The following is a 21894-nucleotide window of genomic DNA, read 5'->3' on the forward strand; positions in this document are numbered from 1 at the left end:
TCAGGCATCCCTACAGACACAATCGGCCGTGTCTGTGGGTGGAAAGCCAGATGTGGGTATATGTCCTTGTCGCTGCACCAGCATTTCCTCTGGTCGGTCAGGGCGCCTGTTCGGGGGGAAGGAGAACTGGGGGAATTGCGTGATCCTCCTACACGCTACATACCCCTGGCAAAACTGCTCACTGTCAGGTAAAAAGAAGCAGCTGGCGACTACACATGTATCGGAGGAGGCATGTGGTAGTCTGCAGCCCTCCCTGGATCGGCAGAGGGGGTGGCGCAGGAACTGACTGGAACGGCTTGTAAGAGTGGGTTAATTGGCCAAGTGCAATTGGGGAAAAAATGGGGAAAAATCCTAAACAAACAACAACAAAAAAGACGACGAACGAGACTGTGAGTGTTTAGATTGGTTCCCTATAAGCCCGCTTTCACCATGCAATTCTGTCTGCTACCAGGTACGACCTCCTCCGAAAATAAAGGCTCGATTTACGGCATAAAGGAAATGCGTCAACAATTGCGCAACCAAAAGAGGAGTGCATGCACATGGTTGACTTAGCTTGGGCAGCAACCAAGAGCAGCATTGGTTGGGCGAGCTAGAGAGTGAATGAAGAGAGGGAGCCAGATAGCGAGAACAAACGTTTTTCCATGGTTTTGAATTCTCATAACCACGAGAGGTTCTTCGACATAGTCATAACTGTGCACAAAAAAAAAAATTAGAATGATAGATCCAGTAGTTTGGGAGATTAGCCACAGACAGACAAACAGACATACACGCGCATGCGACCAAACATATTATCTCCTCCTCCAGGCTTTATCTCTTCAGTAAACATGCTTCTTTCTTCTCTCTTATTTCCAAAGTGTTGATGACCATTTCTACACGGAGCTAGGCTTTGATGAAAATGGAAAGCAATCCGGTTGTCTTTGCGGCAGTGGCGCAAACAATAAAACCACTGGGAAATGCTGGGGGGGGGGGTGAAAAGTTGTCTATTGCCACTTTAGATACCCTTAAAAAATAACAGCCCTTTAGTCATTTTGTTACTTATGATAAATAACCAAATATAGCTATTTTAATGTTAAATCATCCCTAAAGATATCAGGTCTAATGCCAAATATAGTTTTTTTTAACTTCCTGAGAGGAAGAGTCAGTTGAGGATCCTCTGCTGGAGACTTCAGCATAGGTTTCCAGCAACTTCTCATGTCATGTTTTGTCATGGTCATGCTGAAAAAAAGGAACGGGATTTGAACCTTTGTAATGCACACTTTGAGAATAAAGAAAAGTAAGAAACAAATGCAAACACAACTTTAGATTGTGGAGGTACCTCAGCCCACCTTAGATTTTCCCCATGAAATTTGTCAAGGGAAAGGATTTTAAGGAGTTATACGGAGTAGTGTGTAAGTGTGTATGTGATTTGCCGCTGGCCATTGGTGCTTTTTCTATAACTCTTGTGACAACCTCACATTAATGGCATTAACAACATCAAATTCATCTTTTTTTTGTGTCTCCTGTTGTCTTCTACCTCCTTCTGAGCCAAGGCTGCAGCAGTCTATAGGTAGTAGTACAGCAAATTATCTGTATGCTAATGATCACTACTGTGAAAACCACTTATAGATATCACAATTCTAGTGATCAACTGTTCATACTGATCAAAAGTCACCAGACAGAACCATTTTTATAATAAGGCTGTTTAAATAATCTGGTTATTGTGATCAAAACAGTCCGCTTAAAATTATCATTTAGGTATGGTATTAATTTAGGGCCGAAAAGTCTGAAAGCAAAAAAAAAAAAAAAGTAAACGAGAAACGAAAAAACATAAGAAAAAAAAAGCTGTAAATAAGAAACGGAAATCATAAATGAGTAATGAAAACCAAAAACAAGAAACAAGAAGGCGAGGGTGCGGTCATTAAAATCGTTTGTCTTACTTTTTTGTATAATGTAGTTATATTTGCTCTAAAGTAGATCCTCGCCTGCCTGCCTTTTTGTGTTTTGTACCTTGACTTTGTGTCTTGTACCTTGATTCTCGGTTCCCATATATACACTCGGATTTTGGCCCTGTTTTGATGTGGGGCGGGGTTTGGTGGATCCTATAGGCCATTTTGTAAGTGATTGACACTGTCAACCTCAGGTTCAAACACCATCTCAGACCCGCCCACCCAGCTCTTCTAGTTCAGTAGTAGAAAGATGGCGAGGGTAGAGAATAACAATAATAATAATAAAAAATAATAATAATCATAATAATAATTTTATTTATATAGCACTTTTCTAAAACAATGTTACAAAGTGCCTCACAAAAAAAAATAATAAAATAAAATAAATGAAACCATCCATCCATTATCCAAACCGCTTATCCTGCTCTCAGGGTCGCGGGAATGCTGGAGCCTATCCCAGCAGTCATTGGGCGGCAGGCAGGGAGACACCCTGGACAGGCCGCCAGGCCATCACAGGGCTAAATGAAACCAGACAAGGCAAAAATAAGAGTAAGATGCATGTTAAACTTCTTAATTTTCTTTTTTTTGCCTGCCGAGCAGCTATGCTGCTTTATGAACTTAAGCCATTTTTTTGAGTTGATTTATTTGGCATATAATTAACCATTTTGCCATAATGTTACCATAGCTTACTCCTGTAACACTGAATGGCGCCCGCTCCGCCCTGAAAATCCAAAGATCTGCCTCCAAATTCAGCAGACAGCCTGAAGTGATATAGGCTAAATTTCATGTTTTGGCCTCAGCCTACCTTTATTAAAAATGTACATTAAGCAATGCTGAGTCGTGTTCTTGTAACCTATAGTCTACTTCTAAATGTCTGTCTGAAACAGCTGATGTTTTGCTACAGTGCAATAGATAACAGTAAGCGACTGCCTAACAGACAATTATATCCAGTCAGATAAATGTACATGTCAATTAGAAACATCCTCTTTTTAAAAGTGATCAACTACTTGTAGTTTGATCATATCGGCTTAAAAAGATGGTCACTACAAATGGTTTCCACTGTTGTGAGTTAAAATGAAGGTGTGGACTGTGACATCCTAAAGCAGTATAGACGTACTGTGTTGAGGTTATCATAGTCCTTATCCTTATTTGTTTGGAAGTTAATTCCCTTGACCTTCAACAGAAAGTCCAGAGCAACCTAGTCTATATTTCATGCTAAGCTAGATAATTATTTTTTAGGTCTTTGAAGAAATCAGTCTTTGTTTCTTTTTTTTGGGGGGGGGGGGTTTCCCCAATTGTGCCCAGACAATTACCCCACTCTTCCAAGCTGTCCTGGTCCCTGCTCCACCCCCTCCATCTGGGGAGGGCTGCAGACTACCACATGCCTCCTCTGATACATGTGGAGTCACCAGCTGCTTCTTTTCACCGGACAGTGAGGAGTTTCGTCAGGGGGACCTAGCGCGTGGGAGGATCACGCTATTCCCTGCAGTTCCCCTCCCCCCCCCAACAGCCGCCCCGACCGACCAGAGGAGGCGCTAGTGTGGTGACCAGGACAATTACTTACATCCGGCTTCCCACCAGCAGACACGACCAATTGTTTATGTAGGGATGCCCGACCAAGACAGAGGTAACATGGGGATTCGAACTGGCGATCCCCATGTTGGTAGGCAATGGAATAGACGGCCACACCACCTGGTAACCCAGAAGTCAGTCTTACATTTATCAATTTCGATCAATTGCAATTTCCTCTAACCCCACCAATAGCCCTGTACTTTTACTAAATTCAGTGTTATAGTTGAACAGTAAGGACACAATATTAGTTTATGCATCGATGAACAAAAATAAATGTAAGGACCATACCAAAAACAGATGGATAATATTTGACCCTAAATGACCACACTTCTGACACAGACAAACAAAGGCTATGAAAAGAGATGGGGCAGAATCTTTGCTTGCAGTCTTTACAAAAACAAGCTGCAAAAGAGGAATAGACTATTTGCCTGTGTCACCCAGAAAGTGTCTGAGTTGTACAGCGCGACAGAGACTGACATTAATAACTCACAGAATCTTTTTGTCATATATTGTGTCGTTTGTTTTGTTTTTGGAAGTCTTTATGCAACCCCATTTTTGGTTGCCTGCCACACATATGTTCCATTTGGAGAAAATCAGAATCAGGTGCAAAGTACTCTGTTTCTGTTTTGACTGAGATGATCAAATAGGAATGACTAGGAGGATAAGCTTTGCCCAAGAGGCATAAACATCTAAATCCAAATGCCAAGCTAAATCCAAGTACTAGAACAATAATAAATATCAAGCAATAATGAAATATGCAAAAAAAACATCTTCCAAACAATGTGATGTTATTTCACTTAGAATAGTTGTTGGAATGGTTGTCTCCAATACCATCTCAGTTCGTATTTATGCTAATTTCAGATATGAGGAAATGAGGTGTGTTCAGGGTTTTTAAGGCGTTTAGGCATGAGGAAATGAGGTGTGTTCAGGGTTTTTAAAGCATTTAGGCAATAGCCCATTGTGTATTTCAATGGCATGCAAACAATAGCAATTAGGAATTTAAATCTCACTAAGCACCATTCAAAATGGTTTTATATCATACATGTGGTTTTCTTCCTCTTCGACACCAATTTCCCTTAACAGCTTCATTCCTATGCTCAACACTTTTTTTTTTTACCCACAATGACCTTTTTTCCTATTTTTTTCCTGCTTGAAATTATGAAATTATGATTGGGCATTTCAGAGCAATTTTTTCATCTCTCTCCCCTAAATCCAAATAGTTTTGAGAGGTGCATGTATTGGAAAACAAGACTAGGTTAAAATCTAGGTATATGGCTGGACTGTGACTACATTGATTAAACACTTGTGATGGCGTGACTACATTTAAAAAGTGGCTGTTTTGATGTCGGTTCCACAAACAGCTGGTGACGAAATAGAAAACTGTTTACGCCAATTAATTTTGAAACAGCAACAGCCAATGGGGAAACTCCAACCTGGCCATCCGACCAATAGTGAAACTCCATCAGTCACTCAGTCACTCACTCACAGACAACCGCATGTGTAGGGCTGGCCTCACTGTTGCAGTCCAGCCAAAAAAAACAACCAGATTGTTCACTTGCAATGATGCCAGGGCAAAATGGGTGCGAGTAGGGTTGGGGCTTTGATTCTTCATCCCAAGGGATCTGCTTAGACATCTGCTTAGTATCATTGTAGCTTAAAATACATTATTATGATATATACTCTTAGTTTGAAATTTCATAATCATTTTTAGTTTTTAATTGTGGGTCAGTGCTCATACAGTGGAAAGATGGTTTTAAAGCCCTCAAGGGTCAAAAGTTAGCCAGTGTGCATGCAGAATTGAGTGCAAACCAGACAAACACACTGTTCTCATATTTGTGGTGGGGTATGGTATTCTCATTGACCCCAGACCATATGATGTTCAGTCAAACTGTGACCTTATTACAGGACTTGTTTGCATTGGTGTACAACAGGAGAACTCTCAAAGGGTTCTCTACCCAGCAAGCCCTGCTCCAATGGTCTGCTCTCCCTTCCACCACGCAACCTTGCCATCACTCCAGTTACTCAATAGACTATACCCTCCCTTCAGGGTTTGTCTGTGCGGTTGAGTTATAAGGTTGCTGCTAAGCCCCTGGTCTGGAGTAAGGCCAGCAGATGTAGAGTGAGGATGGTGTCAATCAAGAGCAGTAAAACCACTGTAGGAAAGAGGTCACTTTCAACCATGCTATACACTGATGTTAATTTCAACATTCTCTCTTTCTCTCTCTTTATATATATATATATACACTACCGTTCAAAAGTTTGGGATCACCCAAACAATTTTGTGTTTTCCATGAAAAGTCACACTTATTCACCACCATATGTTGTGAAATGAATAGAAAATAGAGTCAAGACATTGACAAGGTTAGAAATAATGATTTGTATTTGAATTAAGATTTTTTTTACATCAAACTTTGCTTTCGTCAAAGAATCCTCCATTTGCAGCAATTACAGCATTGCAGACCTTTGGCATTCTAGCTGTTAATTTGTTGAGGTAATCTGGAGAAATTGCACCCCACGCTTCCAGAAGCAGCTCCCACAAGTTGGATTGGTTGGATGGGCACTTCTTTGAGCAGATTGAGTTTCTGGAGCATCACATTTGTGGGGTCAATTAAACGCTCAAAATGGCCAGAAAAAGAGAACTTTCATCTGAAACTCGACAGTCTATTCTTGTTCTTAGAAATGAAGGCTATTCCATGCGAGAAATTGCTAAGAAATTGAAGATTTCCTACACCGGTGTGTACTACTCCCTTCAGAGGACAGCACAAACAGGCTCTAACCAGAGTAGAAAAAGAAGTGGGAGGCCGCGTTGCACAACTGAGCAAGAAGATAAGTACACTAGAGTCTCTAGTTTGAGAAACAGACGCCTCACAGGTCCCCAACTGGCATCTTCATTAAATAGTACCTGTTAGAGCCTGTTTGTGCTGTCCTCTGAAGGGAGTAGTACACACCGGTGTAGGAAATCTTCAATTTCTTAGCAATTTCTCGCATGGAATAGCCTTCATTTCTAAGAACAAGAATAGACTGTCGAGTTTCAGATGAAAGTTCTCTTTTTCTGGCCATTTTGAGCGTTTAATTGACCCCACAAATGTGATGCTCCAGAAACTCAATCTGCTCAAAGAAGTGCCCATCCAACCAATCCAACTTGTGGGAGCTGCTTCTGGAAGCGTGGGGTGCAATTTCTCCAGATTACCTCAACAAATTAACAGCTAGAATGCCAAAGGTCTGCAATGCTGTAATTGCTGCAAATGGAGGATTCTTTGACGAAAGCAAAGTTTGATGTAAAAAAAATCTCATTTCAAATACAAATCATTATTTCTAACCTTGTCAATGTCTTGACTCTATTTTCTATTCATTTCACAACATATGGTGGTGAATAAGTGTGACTTTTCATGGAAAACACGAAATTGTTTGGGTGATCCCAAACTTTTGAACGGTAGTGTATATATATATATATATATATATATGCGTGTGTGTGTGTAAATATCTATCTACAGAAATATATCTTGAAGGGATAATGCTCCATTAATAAATAGCCATAATATTGAGCAGTCTTCTGTGTATCTGAAAAGACGCCAACATTGTGTGAAAAAGTGTCCCCTACTGACGTCACTGGCAGACAGTCCATGAATGTGAAAACTTGCTTCGCTTCCTGTTTTGCCAATAGGCTGCATTGTAAGGGAAAAAGTGAATATCAATACTACATACAGCTGTATGATTTAGGATTGTTATTCTTTTTTTATTTTACGTTGTGGCCTATCAGTAAATCAGAAAGTAGGTTTTTTTTTAAATTGGAAATATTACTCAGTATTATGGTTGCTTAATGGAGTGTTTTCCCTACCGCATATTTGTACAAATAATGTTGAAAATCATGATTATTTTCCTTTAAGATTGAAATTGAGCTCTAGTTAAGATGTGCGAAAGACTAAATAAAATCCTGAGCATTTGGACATGTTTCCAGAAGGGAAATACTGTGATGCAAATATGGACTAACACAGCACAATGATACAACGTGTGCAATTTTTGGTTATGTACTGCAATGACTACAGTGGGCTTTTAGGAACACATATGGCCACAAAAACACATATACACACTGGAAGCCTGACCACCTCTCCTTGAGGGCCCTTACTGCTCTTCAACACTCAACCTTCCGTAACAACAACGCGAGCGGAAACAATAAAACTGACACAAGAGTACTGCCTTAAAACTTATATCTCTACATTGGCTCTGGCTTTTGTCTCCATCTTTGTCTTAAATGAAACACATTTTTTCCCACCTTGGCCCTGAACTCAAGCAAAAAACTCATTGCGGTTTTGCACTGGAAACAAAGACATTGGAATAACAAAAAAAAACAAAAAACATTGGAACAAATATATCAGACATTAGGGAAATATTTTTTAGAAACTTCCTGTTTACAGCAACTTTTTTTAAAATTTTTTATTTCTGTCCTTGTGGCTGAGGACCCAAAAGTAAATGAAGGTGGATCGGAAGCAATCACAGGATCTTTGATTGCACTCTGGTGAAAAGAACATCCAAGGGACATCTATTCATCTTCCAAAAGGAAATGAAGAGGCTCTCCTGACAGACACACAGACACAGCCAGCCAGACACATAGACTGCAATATAAATCCAGCCAGACACAAAGACGGATATGCCAGGAGTACAACTAAAGTCCCAAGCCAGAGGAGCAGATGCAACGTTACAGAAGCTACAATATATTTCCAAGTTGATTCCAGCCAGCAGAGAGCGAGAGTGATCGAGACAAAGTACCTGTGCAAGTTACCAGAGTCACTAACACAAGGCTGATCAACGTTTTTGACATGGAAGGGCAAAGCTTTACTGGCTACAGAAGAGAAGAAAAAAAAAGTAAAAGAAAATCAAAAAGGGAACAAACGTTAAATAACCTCTGACAAGCCCTACCTATGTATTTTGGCACGCAAAGATCATGTCACATAACATGTTTGGGCACAACCTGTTTATGACAACAACATGGTAACATGATGACACTGTTTGTCTCAATGAAGGTTTATCCTCCTAAATATTAACAAGAGGACATAAATTCATTGAAAGAAATACAAATATCTGTAGCCAAAGCTTAGTCAGGGAAGATGTTTTAATCTTCTTTTGGCCAGAATTTAAAAGAATTTGATTTAAAACTTAGCTTCAATGGTGTTGGAGATGTCAGTATGGAAAAATAATTCAAAAATCAGTGTTTTGTTTTTTTTTGCTTTCATTGAAGAAAAGATCCTGAATGTGCAAAATTGGTCATGTAGCTTGGTGTTAATGATTCATCCATGAACATTTCCAGACATTGTTTTTTGGTAACCCTAAATCTTGGTTGTTCAGTGATAAATAGCAGAACAAGCTCATGTTGAGAGAATATTTTTGGGATTGCTGTAGATGAAATCCATATTCAAATGACAAATATTGTTGTCATACATTTTGTAACATTGATTACAACTAGGCTCGACTCAAGATCTTCAAGATGATTATAACTGGCCGACATCTTCAGTAAGTAAATAAAGCCATACATGTTTAGAGTAGTCAGTTTTATGACTGAGGCTAACAATAAATGTTACACCAGTTTTCAGAGTGTTTGTTCCTTGTACTGTGTAAGTTAGTCCAAAATTTGCTCCTATACATCAAATTGCATCAAAATAGAACAAAGAGTTATACCTTGTTCTTTAGAATGTTTGGAAGGTCAAATCAAATGCTTGAAAAGTGCTTACTCTCTCACTGTCGCTGTGCTTTGGATAGTTATATGAGAATAGGGGTCGATATTAGAAACACTGAACATTGAAGAAAAATCAAACTTTGATTAGATAAAAGTCACTAGCGACCGTCAGCCAAACTTGTAAATGTCAGTTTACAACTTTGTTTGTGAATAAAATATACACAAACTGTTGCGTGTAGTGTAAATGGGATGCAGTCCAGCACATTCATATTTCTGTAGGGTAAGCAGGTTTATGAAGCCAATTCTGAGGCGCAGCCTTTCTACTTACTTTCTTGGTTTTGACAGTGGATTGGCAACAGTCTCCTCCATCATAGTTACAGAAGGCTCTGTTGTTAACCGAATCACAGTAGTTGTCTCCCATGAATGGCTATTCCAGGGACAGAAAACACCAAGTAGACAAAAACGTTACTAAAAATACATCAGTTAAAACAGTTTAGAATGAAAACATCATGTTTTCCAGAGTAACATATCACCACTTGTATCATGATGAAATCTGCTGATGATGGTTTTAAGTTCAAGCCTATTGTTCTAGTATTCTATTGTCCTCTTGCACATTTCGGGAAATTTTTGAGGTCTCTGTGGTGATTTACTGATTAATCTGTGATGTTAGTTCCCTAATCTTTCAATATGACTTTCCACATTATGAGTGGGCCAAATATATAAATCAAACTGAGGACACCATAAAGTATCCCCTTCACAAAACACTCCAATGAGGTGATTTATGAGACTGACTCCACCCTCTCCACTTGAGTTACCAATTGGGTTTTCCAACTGGCCTAAACATTGTGGATGATATCATACCTCCATGCAGTCAGGTCAAAATATTTCTCAGTGAAATAAAAATGCAAATTTGTTGGAGAAATTAACCATAGGCATATGCTTACTCATAAAATATTGTACTAATTACTGTAAAATTTGAATAAAAAAAAAGTAAAAAGCTTAGATGTACATCAGAAAATGTGTCATAATAAGTCCAATCAGTGTAATCAGGCAGAACATATTCATTAGTTGAATGTAATTTGTATGAAAGCTCTTGATATGAGGATTTGTTCCGATTTAGGTATGGGTAAAATATTTTACTTGTTATTAGGCACTTATAAATTTAAGACTTTAATTTTGCCAAAAAAAGTGTTCTCTAATTTGTTTCCACCTGTACAGGTATTTGAGGTATTCAGGTATTCACCTGTGTCACCATAAGCTGCAGATCTCATCAAAGAGATCCATTAGTTGCTCATGTGTTAAACAACACTGTTTTTAACTTCTTTCTGAAATGACCATACCTGCAGTTACAAAAAGACAGTAACTTGCTACTACCAAAGAAGTTTGATAAGATTGGTGAATCCCACTATCCTGCCAAGAGATTAATTCCTGACCAGACTTACTTGTCTGCTGGTCAGAAAGAGCTTCAAAATCATCTTTTGTCAGCCTAAACATCATAGTCTCAGCACGGCATATTGAAAAGACAACAACAGGAAGCTATAAAGTATTCTGATTCTGATATCTTAAGATTATCTAAACTGTGATTAACATTTTAGTTCTGAGTGTTTATGGGGGGGCGGCATGGCTCAGGGGGTAGAGCGGGTCGTTTAGTAATCGGAAGGCTCCTGGTTCAATCCCCAGCTCCTCTAGAGAATGTGTCAAAGTGTCCTTGAGCAAGTCACTGAACCCCTGACTGGGGTTAGCACCTTGCATGGCAGCTTCCACCATCAGTGTATGAATGTGTGTGTGAAAGGGTGAATGTGAGGCATACATTGTAAAGTGCTTTGAGGAGTCGGTAGACTAGAAAAAAGTGCTATATTCAATTCACCATTGTGTGTGTGTGCACCTGTGTTTGTTTATTATGTGTTAGTTTTAAATATGTATAAACTATTGGGCCCATCTATGAAAAATACTGGAGACATGCTGTATAGTGTATATCAAGTAAATTCCTAATCTCTTTTGTTTATGTAATAAGAATGTGAATCTAAAGTAAGGAATAGAAAGTTAACGTCTCCTTACTCAGGTGCTCTTAACTTACCTCAAACTGGCTTAATTTGAGACATGTTATCTAAGCCCTAAAACTTGGGGGTCATACATGATTCCACTGCTTCATACAGAAATAAACAAATATTCTTGTAATTCAGGTAGTGTCCTTACCTCACATCCTTTGATGCAATGAAGCATTTCTGGGTGTGGATACCACTTCAACCCCATTGTACATACTATACTCTGAGAGGTAAGAGAGAGAAAGCATTTTAATTAGATAAATAATAGATGAAAATAACCACAAACAATAGTATATCTTTAAATCAACTGACATGGGATGTTAATAAAAGCAACATTTTAACTTTCTTATTTGTGAGAAGTTTGGAGGTTGGCCAGTGCTACCAACACTACTTCACTGAATCCACATTCAGCCCAAAAAGTTCTTGGATTTTTATCGTCGACTTCCAGTTCCAGTTGCCTCTTGCGGTTTTTTGTTTGTGGCTCTACTTGCTTTTTAACTTTTAACAACTTTTAACAACTCCTAGAGACGTTTTGGATTATTCTAACTGATTTCATGGTTTGCCTGTTTTATGGACTCTTACCCGATCATCGATTCTTCCACAGTCTCCCTGCAATCTTGGCGAAAACCCTGTGGCCTTAACCCTCAGTTCATGGAGCTAATGGCTAACAGAACTAACAGCTAAGTTCCACTTTCTTTTCTGTGAAGATCAATCAACCGCTTTAATATCACTATGCCTTGCAAGGACTGCCTAAAAACAATAAATGACATTACTAACCTCAAGGATGATATCTGACAGTTCTCAGATGAACCCCCCGAAAAAAGGACTTTCTTTTATTCGATTTTATTGACACTGCAGCCACACAGTCCAAAATTATCTCAGTTATGAAACCTGGCATAAGCACCTGGACTATTTCTCATTAAACCAGACCACACCCGCAGAATTCACATACATTGACAAACCTCATCTTGAGGGGTGTGGAGGTGGTGTTGCTGCTGTTTACAAGAAGGACATTATCATCATTTCCATTCCTGCCAATCATTTTTTGAACACCTTGCCTTCAAACTCTCTGGTACCACTCCCTTGGTCACTGCCATTATCTACCGCTCCACCAAGCCAATCCCCTCCTTTCTCTCTGACTTCTCTGATTTTCAGACCCAGCTATATGCCACCTTCCGTTCTCCTCCTGGGTGACTGTCATATCCACATTGATGACACTGACAGTAAATATGCCATAGAATTGCTAAAATGCTTTAACTTCACACAACATAACTTCCCCACTCACAGGTGTGGCCACATCCTGGATTTGGTCTGCTCCACTGGTCTCACAATTCATCAACTCTCCAGCCTCAACCCAATATCTCTGACCACCTGGGAATAACCTCAACCCCAATATCTCTGACCACCTGGCATAACCGTGGACGTTGACATCCCTATCCCCAACCCAAAAGTCAAATGCATGATATCCTTCAGAAATCTCAACTCTATCTCCCCCTCAGCTCTTTCTGCCTCTCTTGCCAGTAAAATGTCTGCTTCCCCTCCCCCGCTGTCTGATAATCCCTCCGATCTTGTCAATTATGATAATGACTCACTCTCCTCCTGTCTTGATCAGCTGGCCTCCATTAAAACCAAAAGTTTCATTCACACACTCAGTTCCCTGGTATACTCCTGAATTTCATCGAATGAAATCCTGTAAGCTCCAGCTCAAAACACTTGGTAAGAAAACTGGTTTAACAGTGCATCTCCAGACTTACACAGACTACCTTCAATACAAAAATGCTTTCATCACAGCCCGGTTCACCTACTACTCACACCTTATACACTCTGGCTCCACCAACCCCAAGGCTCTCTTTTCCACAATAAACAAACCTAACAAACCCAGTGACAATTCCTCCAATTCCTTCAGAGTTAACAAGTGCAACTCTTTCCTTTAATTCTTCCAAACCAAATTGACACCATCTACAGCAGCATTTCTCAAAGTGTGTGGCGTGCCTCCTCTGGGGGGGGGGCACAGATGCATGACGGGGACGGGCATACGTGACCAGGGGGAATGTAGTGCGGAACTACTGTTTTGATGTCAGAATCTTTAATCTTTTTCACAGTGGAACAATCTACAAGACATGCTTTCATGAGACAGAGTCTGTAGGTTCACTGAAAGGAGAGATATTTGACAGGGACGAAAAGAAAGACAGGCGATACTTCTGAGACAAACAAGACAAAGTGCTTAGCTGAGGGTAATCAACCAGAAACCAAGTTAACAAAATATGATGAAGCCTATCTTCACAGTGAATGTGGTGGGAGATGAGGCGAGACCAGTGTGTATTTTATGTCTGAAAACTCTGGCAGCTGGTAGTATGAAACCAAACAAGTTAAGAAGACACTTAAGAGACATTACACCCTGGTCTCGTCAATAAGCCACTCGAGTTCGTTCAGAGAAAACTTGGTGCATGCCGTCAGTAGGAACATTGCTGTGTTCAAGCTGCATCAATGAAGAGACATTACACCCCAGTCTCATCAATAAGCCACTTGAGTTCTTTCAGAGAAAACTTGGTGCATGCCGTCAGCAGGAACATTGCTTTGTACAAGCTGCATCAATGAACAATAAAGCACTAATGGCATCATACAAAGTTGCATACAGACTTGCCCAGTGCAAGAAACCACACACAATAGCAGAGGGGCTCATACTTCCTGCGGCTTTAGATACAGTGTCAACTATGTTTCACGAGACAAGCGCCACGAAATTGAAGGCTGTCCCTCTGTCCAATGATACAGTTGCAAGACGTATTTGTGACATTTCAAATGACCTTGAAGAACAACTCACTGAAAAACTGAAAGACAAACGTTTCGTCTTACAAGTGGACGAGGCTACTGATAGCAACAAAGACTGCTTGTTTACTGTTTAGTACGTTCGCTTTGTCATGTCAGAGTCACTGTGTGAGAATTTGCTGTTTTGCAAGTACATCCTAAGTAGAACAACAGTTGATGAGCTCTTTAGGGCTTCTTTACTGTTACCTGACAGAACATGGGCTGAAATGGGAGAAACGTGTGGGCGTTTGCACAGACGGCACAGGGAAAATTAAGGGATTGCAGGCACTAATCAAGAGGGTCTTGCCAAATGCGTAATGGACACACTGTGTCATACACAGAAGCACTAGCATCAACACAGATTAGCCTTGACTTAAACGAGGTTTTGACCGATGTTGATTGACGGTCAATTTCATCAAAACAAGACCCCTGAGAGCACGGCTGTTCTCTGCACTTTGTGAGGAGATGGGAGCTGAACATTCAGCTGTGTTGTTTCACAGCGAAGCTAGGTGGCTCTCACGAGGTCAAGTGTTGTCGCGGGTCTTTGAGCTCAGAGAGGAAATTCGGGTGTTTCTGGAGGAGGAGCGTATGCATGAAGTTGCAAGCAAGTTTAGTGGTGAACAATTTCTGATGAAACTGGCCTATCTCAGCAACATATTTGGAAAGCTGAATGACTTAAATATTCAGCTTCAAGGCAGAGACAAGCACATTCCTCACCTGGCAGACAACATCAGTGCATTCACTCGAAAGCTTGAGATGTGGGGAAAGCAACTTGATCGAGGAAATACTGACTTCTTTTGAGAATCTGAAAGAATTTGTTGAAACCAGTGATTCTGGAGCAACCACGGTGATTTCATATGGAGCACATCTGTTCCCTGAGAGGATTCTTTCAAAAATACTTCCCAAAAGGGGTCCACGGTGGTGTAGCAGTCTAAGCATCGGCTTTGTGTCGATGCAGTTGCCCACTGGGGACCGGGGTTCGTGCCCCGGTCTCGTCAGATCCGGCTATGGCCGGACTTGATGAAGCAGCAACAATTGCTAACGCTGTCTTCGAGAGGAGGGCGGAGTTGGCTTGTGTTCGTCACATGAATGCGTCTCTGTGTGTGTCGGAAAAAGCAGTGGTTCAGCCTGGATTTTCCTTGTCACGAAAGTGGCGAGGCGTCTCCTTCGAGACTGCCAGCCGGGGAGATGCAGTTGGCGAACGCATGCAGTACGAGGGTGGGTGTTAGAACTAAAATAGGGATCGATTGGCCACTAAATTGGGAGAAAAAAAGGGAAAAATCAGAAATAAATTTATATAGTATATAAAATAAAATACTTCCCAAACAACAGTGATCAGTATGACTGGGTGACAGATCCATTCAATGCAGCAGTACCGGCTGATTTCAGCTCTGCTGAAGAGGACCGGTTCACCAAGATGACATCTGACTCCACCCTGAGGTTGAGCTTTACAGCTCGGACACTGAGTCAATTCTAGCTTGGTGTGGAGAGGGAGTATCCACTCATAGGCTGTGGGCATTCTGCTTCTCTTCACCACATTCTATCTCTGTGAGATGGGCTTTTTTGTTGTTGCCTCACCTCAAACAAAGTACAGATCTAAGCTCAACATTGACCATGACTTGAGAGTGGCAGTATCAAGCCTGCAACCCTGTTTTAAAAAGACGTGCAGTGCAAAACATGCTCATTGCAGCCACTAATGCAGTGATAAAACTTTAGCTCTCACAAATTGACTTGCTCATTGTTTTTCCACCAAATATCTGCATTTGTTCTTTTTTTGCACAGATTGAACTTTATTGTTATTGTTCTAGCAAAGTGATTTTTAAATTTTACTGTTTTTGAAAAAGCACAGACTGATGGCGCAATCTAGTGACAAATGTCACAAAAAGGTTTGATAAAGTTGAAGTTGAACTTGTGTTTGTTATTTGCACAACAGAAATTACTGAAAGAAAAGTGAAAGGAATGTTCATGATCTTGATGTTATTTAAATAAAGTTAAACTTGGCCTATTTTGTCACCAATTTGTTGGGGTAGGGGGCATGACATTTTTCTTCCTCCAAAGGGGGGCATGACAGAAAAAAGTTTCAGAACCACTGACCTACAGCAACCTGACCACCCTTTACAACTCAGCCCCTGTCACAGTTCTCCCCTGCGTCCCCAATGGTGTTGTTCAACTTTATGGTAGGAATGAGAAGCTCCACTTGTGTTGTGGATCCCATCCCATCCAATCTTGTTAAGGACTGTCTCCCAGCTATATCCTCACTCATCACAGAAATCATTAACCCCTCCTTTAGCTCTGGTTCAGTTCCCCATACATTTAAACTGACTGCTGTCCCCCCCATCTTAAAAAAAAACCTGGACACAACCCTGATATCATGAGCAATTTACGGCCTATCTTCAATTTCCCCTTTCCACCAAAAATACCACAATGTGTTGTCGCCTCCCAACTCAGAGCTCATCTCATCTCCAATGATTTGTATGAAGCATTTCACTCTGGTTTCTGCTCACAGCACAGCACAGAAACAGCCCTCCTTAAAGTCATTAACGACCTCCTCTCCTCAGACTCTGACCTCAGCATTATCATTCTCCATGATCTCACTGCAGCTTTTGACACAATCAACCACACCATTCTTCTCTCCCACCTTGAATCCTCCCTCAACATCACCAGTACTGCCCTTTCCTGGCTAAAGTCATATCTCACAAACAGACAACAGTTCATCAGCATCAACAACTGCACCTTCTTTTCCGCTCCTCTGTCCCAAGGCGTCCCCCAGGGCTTGTTGCTTGGTCCTCTCCTGTTGATCTTTTACAAGCTCCCCCTTTTTAACATCATATGTCACCATGGTCTCCACTTCCATTGTTATGCCAATGATGTCCAGCTCTACATCGCCACTGAATCCATCACCATTACAACTTACTCCAGTCTAACCAACTGCCTTACTGAAATCAAATCATGGATGCCAGCCAACTTCCTCACACAAAATTGTGATAAATCTGACATCATCATCGGTCCCAAATCCTTCACCACAACCACTCAAAACGTCTGCCTTACCATGAATAACTCCATTCTGTACCTCTCCCTACACATCTGCAACCTTGGAATCAATTTCGACAGCAACCTCTCCTTTGAACACAATGCCAATTAAATGAACAGAACAATGTTTTTTTTAACCAAAAAACCATAGCTCCTCTCCACCCATCACTCTCCTTCTCTGCTGCTGAAACCTTGATCCATGCCTTCATCACATCCAGAATTGACTACTGCAACAACACTCACTTTGGTTCATCATCCAAAGTCCTAAACAAACTCCAGTACATCCAGAACTCTAATGCCCGCCTGCTTACCCACTCCCACTCCAACAACATTCTCTATGGCTCATCATCCAAAGTCCTAAACAAACTCCAGTACATCCAGAACTTGAATGCCCGCCTGCTCACCCACTCCCGCTCCAGTGAACACTTCACCCCTGTCCTCCAGAACTTCCACAGGCTCCCTGTCCCACAACAGATCCAATTCAAAGTCCTTCTCCTCACTCACAAAGCCCTTCATAACCAGGCCCCCTCCTACCTTGCTGACCTGCTCCACTACCATACTCCTTCCCGCAACCTTCACTCCTCCGACTTTAACCTGCTATTTCCACCACACAGGACCAAGCACCGGACCTGGGGTGACAGAGTCTTCTCCATAGCTGCCCCCTCCCTCTAGAACTCCCTCCCCAAACATATCAGAGACTGCACCTATCGGTCCATATTCAAATCATTAATCAAAGCGCATCTCTTCAAAACTGATTTTAATGTGTGATAAATGTGTGTGTTTAAGCTTTTGGTGTGTTGCTTTAATGTTAATTTTAACATATGTAAAGCATTGAGTATTTTGAAAAGAGCTGTACAAATAAAATGTATTATTGTTATGTCTTTATCAAAAAACCTTTTGAAAAAAAAAGTTTGCATGTGTCCTTTCATAGTGATGCCTCCTCTGATCTGAAGGGAGTTTTTTCCACCTCAGAACAAAGTTGAATAAAATGATTTTGATTAAAATATATAACTTGATAAAAAAAGGTGATCATTCATTACTAATTCATGGCCTCAAGAGGGCAGATACCTGAAAGAAAGAGAGAGGGAGATAGACAGGCTGACAAGTCAGAGAAAGAGAGAGAAGTAGAGAGGAGAGACAGAGAGGCATTTTCTCAAATATCTTTGTAGAATGTGTGGAATCTCATCCTGTTCCCCCACTGTTCTCTTCATTGAGATGCAAGGGAAAACATTCAACAGAGGTGGGGAGCAATGTGCATAGACAGTCTATCCACATGTGTCCATGTTTATGCATGGATACGGCTGTGTACACACATGACTGCTTAGGCATTTGCACATGTAATATATAAGCAGTGTTAATGTACATCAGATATAAAAATGTGAATGAAATGTTATGCATAACAGCAAGCAATTGCATGGATTATTTTGAGCCTATTTTCTTCCATTCAGCAGATTTTTATTTGAAAGTGTTAAAATATTGTCCTCAGAAATAAATTGTAGTGTGCATGTTGAAAAATGCCCTCCACAGTAAAGGACTGACTGACCTCAGAGGGTCTATTTTCCAGTCCCCTTGTGTCCCAATATCACACAAAGTTGACATGCTTTTCTTTCGCTGCTGCAAACTAAGGTATTTTTCATTTCAATGCCGTCAGCAAATCAATGCAAAAAAGAAAGATTGGAGGAGGGGATCAGTGGGAAGAAAGAACAACAGAGCATCCGAGGACGAATGGGAGATGTTACTAGGAACAGCTTTACTTTTTTTTCCCAGAATGCCATTGAGCAAAGGGGTAGCTCTTCTAATTTGTGTGTGATAGTGGGCAAGGGGATAGGGCATCTCCCATAATACTAGGTTACTTTGAAAGGTTTTTCAAGTCTGAATGCAGGGGAAGAATACTGCCTCATGGATTAAACTACTTTTACTCTCTCTCTCCTTTTCTCTTGCTCTGCTATGATGATGTCATCTAGAAACTCTTCTCCCTCTCTCTCTTCCTCACTTTGTCTCTATCTCACTCTCTCTTTCTTTCTCAGCACAGCAATAAATCAAGATAATCCATGATCGTGGCCTAGCCTCACCCCTCACCACATACGGGATCCTCACACGCTGAAGCCTCCCGGGGCGCTGATACCACATAAAAATAGATTCCTATCTCAGCACCACCACAGACAAGGTCATGTCCCTAATACATATTAGTCATATAGAAAATGACTAATTCCACAGCAAGCACGACAGGGTAATTTTGCTGATAAAGGGGGATGAGGGTGCTGGGGGCGCAAAACCGTGATGGAGGGAGAGAAAGAAGAGGAGGAGGTGGAGGTATGGGAGCAGGATAGAATTCTAAGTGGGTCACACAAAAGACCCAAATACAACTGGTTTAAGGGCAATACATCAAAATTACCGATTAAGGTGGGCAAAAAAACAAAAAAACCTCCAACTCAGCAAAGTGGAGCTAAAAAGTACATTTTAGGAGATGAGCTTTTTTCATGATATGTATCAATATAAGAAAACCTATATCAAATGGAAAGTCAGAATGACTTAAAAGTTAATTAGCCTATGTAATGTCCCACAAAAGATGTCCCTTAACTAACTACTGGGCAAATTATGCTGTCTGGCTTTCTGCAGATCATTAGGGTTGTTTAACATGATGACTATCAGAGAAGGAGGATTGTGTGCATCAGAGCTGGTTTTAGTCTGCTATATTAGGGTGGGCAGGTAAAAATAATATGTGGGCACATTGGGTGGTAGGTAGCCCAGAGGTTAGAGAAGTGAACTAGCAGCCCGAAGGTGTACAGTCATACATTAATTTCTTTACTTTTTCATCCATCCATCCATCCGTCCGTCTCCGTCCGTCCGTCTCCGTCCGTCCGTCCGTCCGTCGGTCCATCTATCTATCTATCTATCTATCTATCTATCTATCTATCTATCTATCTATCTATCTATCTATCTATCTATCTATCTATCTATCTATCTATCTATCTATCTATCTATCTATCTATCTATCTATCTATCTATCTATCTATCTATCTACAACATCGGTCTCCTATCTATAACATCAGTCTCCTGTCTGCCTGCACCAATCTCCAATCTATCCACAACGCCAGTCTCCTATCTATCCACAACATCCGTCTCCTATCTATCTAAAACATCAGTCTTCTGTCTATCCACATCAATCTCCTATCTATCTACAACATTAATCTCCAATCTATCTATATCAGCCTCCTACCTATCTACATTAGTTATCTACAACATACGTCTCCTATCTATCTACATTACTCTCCTATCTATCCACAACATCTGTCTCCTACCTATCTAACACATTAGTCTTCTGTCTATCTACATCAGTCTCCTATATATCTAAAACATCAGTCTTCTATATAAAACATCAGTCTCCTATCTATCTACAACATTAGTCTCCTATCTATCCACAACATGTCTCATATCTACAACATCAGTATCCTATCTATCAACAACATCAGTATCCTATCTATCTACAACATCAGTCTCCTGTCTATCTACCACATCAGTCTCCTATCTATCTACAACATCACTCTCCTATCTATCTACAACATTAGTCTCCTATCTATCTACAACATCAGTCTCCTGTCTCTGTACAACATCAGTCTCCTATCTATCTACAACATCAGTCTCTTATCTATCTACAACATTAGTCTCCTATCTATCTACAACATCAGTCTCCTCTCTATCTACAACATCAGTATCCTATCTATCAACAACATCAGTATCCTATCTATCTACAATATCAGTCTCCTATCTATCTACAACATCAGTCTCCTGTCTATCTACAACATCAGTCTCCTGTTTCCCTTGGCAAACATTCTAACAAATTCAGCCATGTCTAATTTATTTGTTATTGATTTCTCATGGGCCAAGATCACCAAATTCCTCTTTCTTTCATGTAATAGGGTGCAACAATAGGGGGTTAGAACATTAAATTTTACATTAGTCATTTAGCTGACGCTTTTATCCAAAGCGACTTATAATAACTGCATTTAACGTAGGAAATTAAGAGAACTACTAGTCATCAGAGGTCATAAGTGGATCTTCTCTCTAAACAAGCATCTAAGAGTAAAACCAGTGCAAAAGTAAAAGCGCAAGAAAGAGATTTTCTTTTTTTTAAATGAGTTAATACAATAAGTGCTAAGAGCAAGTAACAGGGTAGTAGTTCTTGAAGAGGTGAGTTTTCAACCTGTGCCAAAAGATGGGCAGCGACTCCGCTGTCCTGACATCAGTGGGGAGTTCATTCCACCACTGTGGGGCCAGGAAAGAAAAGAGCCGTGACTGGGTCGATCGGCAGCAGGGGCCTCTGAGTGACGGGGCGACCAGGTGTCCCGAGGCAGCAGAGCGAAGTGGTCGGGCAAGGGTGTAGGGCTTGACCATGGCCTGGAGTTAGGAAGGAGCTGTTCCTTTCACTGCCCTGTAGGCAAGGCTCTGCATTTTCGGTTTTTATTTTTCAAAGCCATCCAGCATCCTAGCATGCCGAATTTCGCCACAAGAGGACACTGTTACATAACCTCACACGAACAGGAACAACTTTTGGATCTGTGGAAACATAAAATCTGGGTGAAAATCAGTTTAAACCGATCTGCTCCTTTTAAAAAAATCTGGGTATTTTTCAGTGAAAATCAGTAAAAACTGAAAACGCTGAGCCTTGCCTGTAGGCTAGCACCAGAGTCTTAAACTGGATGCGAGCAGCTACTGGGAGCCAGTGTAGGGGCATGAGAAGGGGAGTTGTGTGGGAGAACTTAGGGCAGTTGAACACCAGACAAGCTGCAGCTTTCTGAACAAGTTCCAGAGGTCTGAGCCGATTCCGGGGCACCGGCAGGGACATAGT

The 21894-nt window shown here is 40.8% G+C and overlaps 1 protein-coding gene across 1 annotated transcript in view; it reads right to left on the minus strand.

Annotated features, from left to right (window-relative positions):
* Positions 1-21894, minus strand: part of pappaa (pregnancy-associated plasma protein A, pappalysin 1a) — a 148918-nt gene that overhangs the window by 10850 nt on the left and 116174 nt on the right. Inside the window, exons 20-21 of the mRNA XM_056290944.1 lie at positions 11362-11433; positions 9494-9592 (exon numbers count right to left, since the gene is read on the minus strand). Coding sequence (XP_056146919.1) covers positions 9494-9592; positions 11362-11433 — 171 coding nt within the window. The remainder of the gene's footprint in view (positions 1-9493; positions 9593-11361; positions 11434-21894) is intronic.

This window comes from Lampris incognitus, chromosome 12 (assembly GCF_029633865.1).
Source record: "Lampris incognitus isolate fLamInc1 chromosome 12, fLamInc1.hap2, whole genome shotgun sequence".
In the NCBI taxonomy this organism is placed as follows: Eukaryota; Metazoa; Chordata; class Actinopteri; order Lampriformes; family Lampridae; genus Lampris; species Lampris incognitus.